Source organism: Pterocles gutturalis, unplaced genomic scaffold (assembly GCF_000699245.1).
Source record: "Pterocles gutturalis isolate BGI_N339 unplaced genomic scaffold, ASM69924v1 scaffold23289, whole genome shotgun sequence".
Lineage (NCBI taxonomy): Eukaryota > Metazoa > Chordata > Aves > Pterocliformes > Pteroclidae > Pterocles > Pterocles gutturalis.
This window is the reverse complement of record NW_010131282.1, coordinates 19,173-21,969: the sequence shown is the minus strand read 5'-3', so window position 1 is coordinate 21,969 and position 2,797 is coordinate 19,173. Positions and strand designations below refer to the sequence as shown.

At 49.0% G+C, this 2,797-nt stretch overlaps 1 protein-coding gene across 1 annotated transcript in view; it reads left to right on the top strand.

Moving 5' to 3' along the window:
- Positions 1 to 2,797, top strand: part of SUFU (suppressor of fused homolog (Drosophila)) — an 85,231-nt gene that overhangs the window by 80,547 nt on the left and 1,887 nt on the right. Inside the window, exon 10 of the mRNA XM_010080567.1 lies at positions 920 to 988. Within this exon, the coding sequence (XP_010078869.1) occupies positions 920 to 988 (69 nt within the window). The remainder of the gene's footprint in view (positions 1 to 919; positions 989 to 2,797) is intronic.

Here is a 2,797-nt window from a genome sequence, read left to right as displayed (position 1 = left end):
CCCCCTCACTGTGTGGGGATGTTTGCCTGGTCCCACTCTGCTGTCTCTGCTCCTGTGCCAAGCCAGCTGGCCTGCCTGGAGCTCTGGCCTTTACCGCTGTTGTGAAGAGAGGCAGGACGTGTTTGCTTATGGCTGTCATGTGCTTTTTTAAAGAGGATGGGAGTTTCTCCCCTGAATCGTCGGGGCTGGTTTGCCCCCTCAGTGTGTCTGGTTTGTGTGACTTGGGGCGCTTCATGAAGCCAGGGTCATGGCCTTCAGCCAGGGATTTTGACCTGTCAGCAGCTGCTTTTTCTTGGCCACTTTGTGCTTGCAAGCCTGGCCTTGAGATGAGCCAAAAGCGTTCCCAGCACAGGCATGCAGATGGGCACATGCAGTGCAATGTGGAGGTGCCTGGTGTGGGCACCTCTGGGAGCACCTCCCGTATCCAGCATCTGGTTCATCAGAACAACCTGCTGCACTGGGGTCAGAGCCCTCCCTGTCCCCAGAGCATTGGCTCTGTACAAGTCTCAGGCTCTCCTTGCACTGCTGTTTCCTGGTTAAAGTCTGAGCTTAACTTCAGTGGATCAGATGAAAGAGGCTCTGTCTCCCACTGTCTCTCCAACAGTTGTTATCTTGACCCCTTTTCCTCCTCCCCCACTCTGTCTGTCTAGAACCGAGCCTCTAATTTTAGACTGAGGAAGATAATTGAGGGTCAAAAAAGATTGCTGTATAATTTTAACTTTTTTTTTTTTTTTTCAGTGGTTGGAGTGGGAGGCAAAGTTAGGAGCTCCTTACCCTCAAACCTTTGTATTGTGGGAAAGAAAGACATGGGGAAAGGAATGAGCTGGTACAGTCTGCTCTCCGCAGAAGTCATTCTGTTTCTTGGCAGTTAGCTAAAACTAGGAGTGTAAAGGCATAAACTACTGTATTTCCTTTGCAGATCCTATTGACTGAAGAGTTCGTAGAGAGAATGCTGGAAGATTTAGAAGATCTGAATTCTCCAGAGGAAGTAAGGCTGCGTCATTCCTGTATCTCCCATGTACTGGGCCAGAGAGCTCAGCCTGTCCTGAAGCTTGGCTTTGATCCTCCCCTCGGCTCGCAGGCTGCAGCCCTGCCCTGGAGACTTGAGGCTTTGCTAAACCTTCACATTTGCTCTGAACTAAGGCACCAAGAAAATGGATTGCAAGAAATACAGGGCAGGGATTGGTATTAAGGCACACTCTGCATTTCTTTTCTGATAGCATCTTTTCTGACATGGTACATGAGCACTCCAAATCAAGGCAGTGCAGCCTCTGGGCCAGGTGGCAGGGTTTTGTCCATGCTGTGCATTGCGTCCTCGGCAGCCGCTCCGGGCGCATCACCTTCCCTGCTTTCAGAAAGGCTGAAAGCAGTGGCAGCACATTTACTGCTGCTCAGTGTATTGTAGGGGCCTCCTTTTTTGGGTTTGGGGAGCAGACAGGGGCGCTTTCACATCTGCTGCTTGGCCTTCACCTGCTGCCCCTGCACGGCATGTAAAGGACCATCACCAGCCTGGAAGCATTACAGCAGCAGCCAAGGGAGCTTTATAAAGCTTTGCTGTGCGGTGCTAAACTTCCCCCCTGCCATGTGATCTCTTCCTGGGGAACATTTAACACCCTGTCTCCCATGCATGCCATATAAATATTCTGCTTGACTTCAAAAAGCGGTGGCAGAAATGACATGTAATATTTTTAATCCCATTTTTTACAGCTCCCTGCAGACTCTAAAGAAACTTTCCTTGGCTTGTAGAGCAGCCCTCTCATCCCTCGCCCTGCTCCCCTCCCCCCAGGAAAATCTCAGGGCTCTAATTGTTTAATCCAGAGTTGATTTAATGCCAGGGCCTTCTTCACTGTGTGAGTGAGGGGAGCATGCTGCTGGCTGTGCAGTGACTTTCAGGCCAGCTTTTATCCAGTTAAACGTAATCCAAAGCTCATTTTTGCTAGCGACGTGGAAGCCCAGGAGGACTTTGGTTTGAAGGCCCTTTAGTTAAGGCTTTGGACGGCTCATGTTCCTTCACTCTCCACTGAGAGGCAGAGGCAATGGGCATGGCAGCTCCTGGCATAGTGACCGGGCACTTGGTTCTGAGTTACTGTGACTTTGCTAAATTAAAAAGTGAAAAACAAACAAATGCAAAGGATGACTTCTCCAAGAGGATTGCTTTGGAACCACTCCTGTTTATAAAAAGGAAAATACTTGAGATGAAATGTGATCTTTCAGCATCCAGATTCCTCCAAGGATTTGTAACTTGCATGATCCCAGTTTGGGCCAACTGAAGGCGTTCCTCAGCAGCCCTGGCTGTTGCTGATGATATTCGTGTGGTAGAACAAAGTACTGCAAGGAGAGTCTTTTCCCTTTGCTGCTTCAAGAGCTGCCTGTGTTAAGTGAAATTAAGTTAAATGTTGTTAAATTATGTTAAAGTCTTAGTATCTTTAGCATGTTTTTCTCATACCCTAGACACTGAACTCAGAAGAATCCCCTGGGTAGTGTAGGGCCACTAGATTATACGGTGCAAGATATTCACAGAGCTTCAGTCTAAAAAAAACAACACATAAGCAGGACTTGGGCTCCCCAGTTTATGTTTCCTAGCAGAGAGAGAGTGGGAGTTTATGGCAGCCACTATCCTGAAGGGTCATGCCCCCAGATCATGGGTCAGACCTTGAAACGCCAGCCTGGCACACTGAGGTCCATGGGTACCAACTGCAGGTTACCCTCGTTCACAGCTGCAAATGGAGCAAGGTCACAACAAATTTGTGTCAGAGCTGCCCTTGCTGTGGTAAAGGCAGCTGGAGGGGATCTCCTT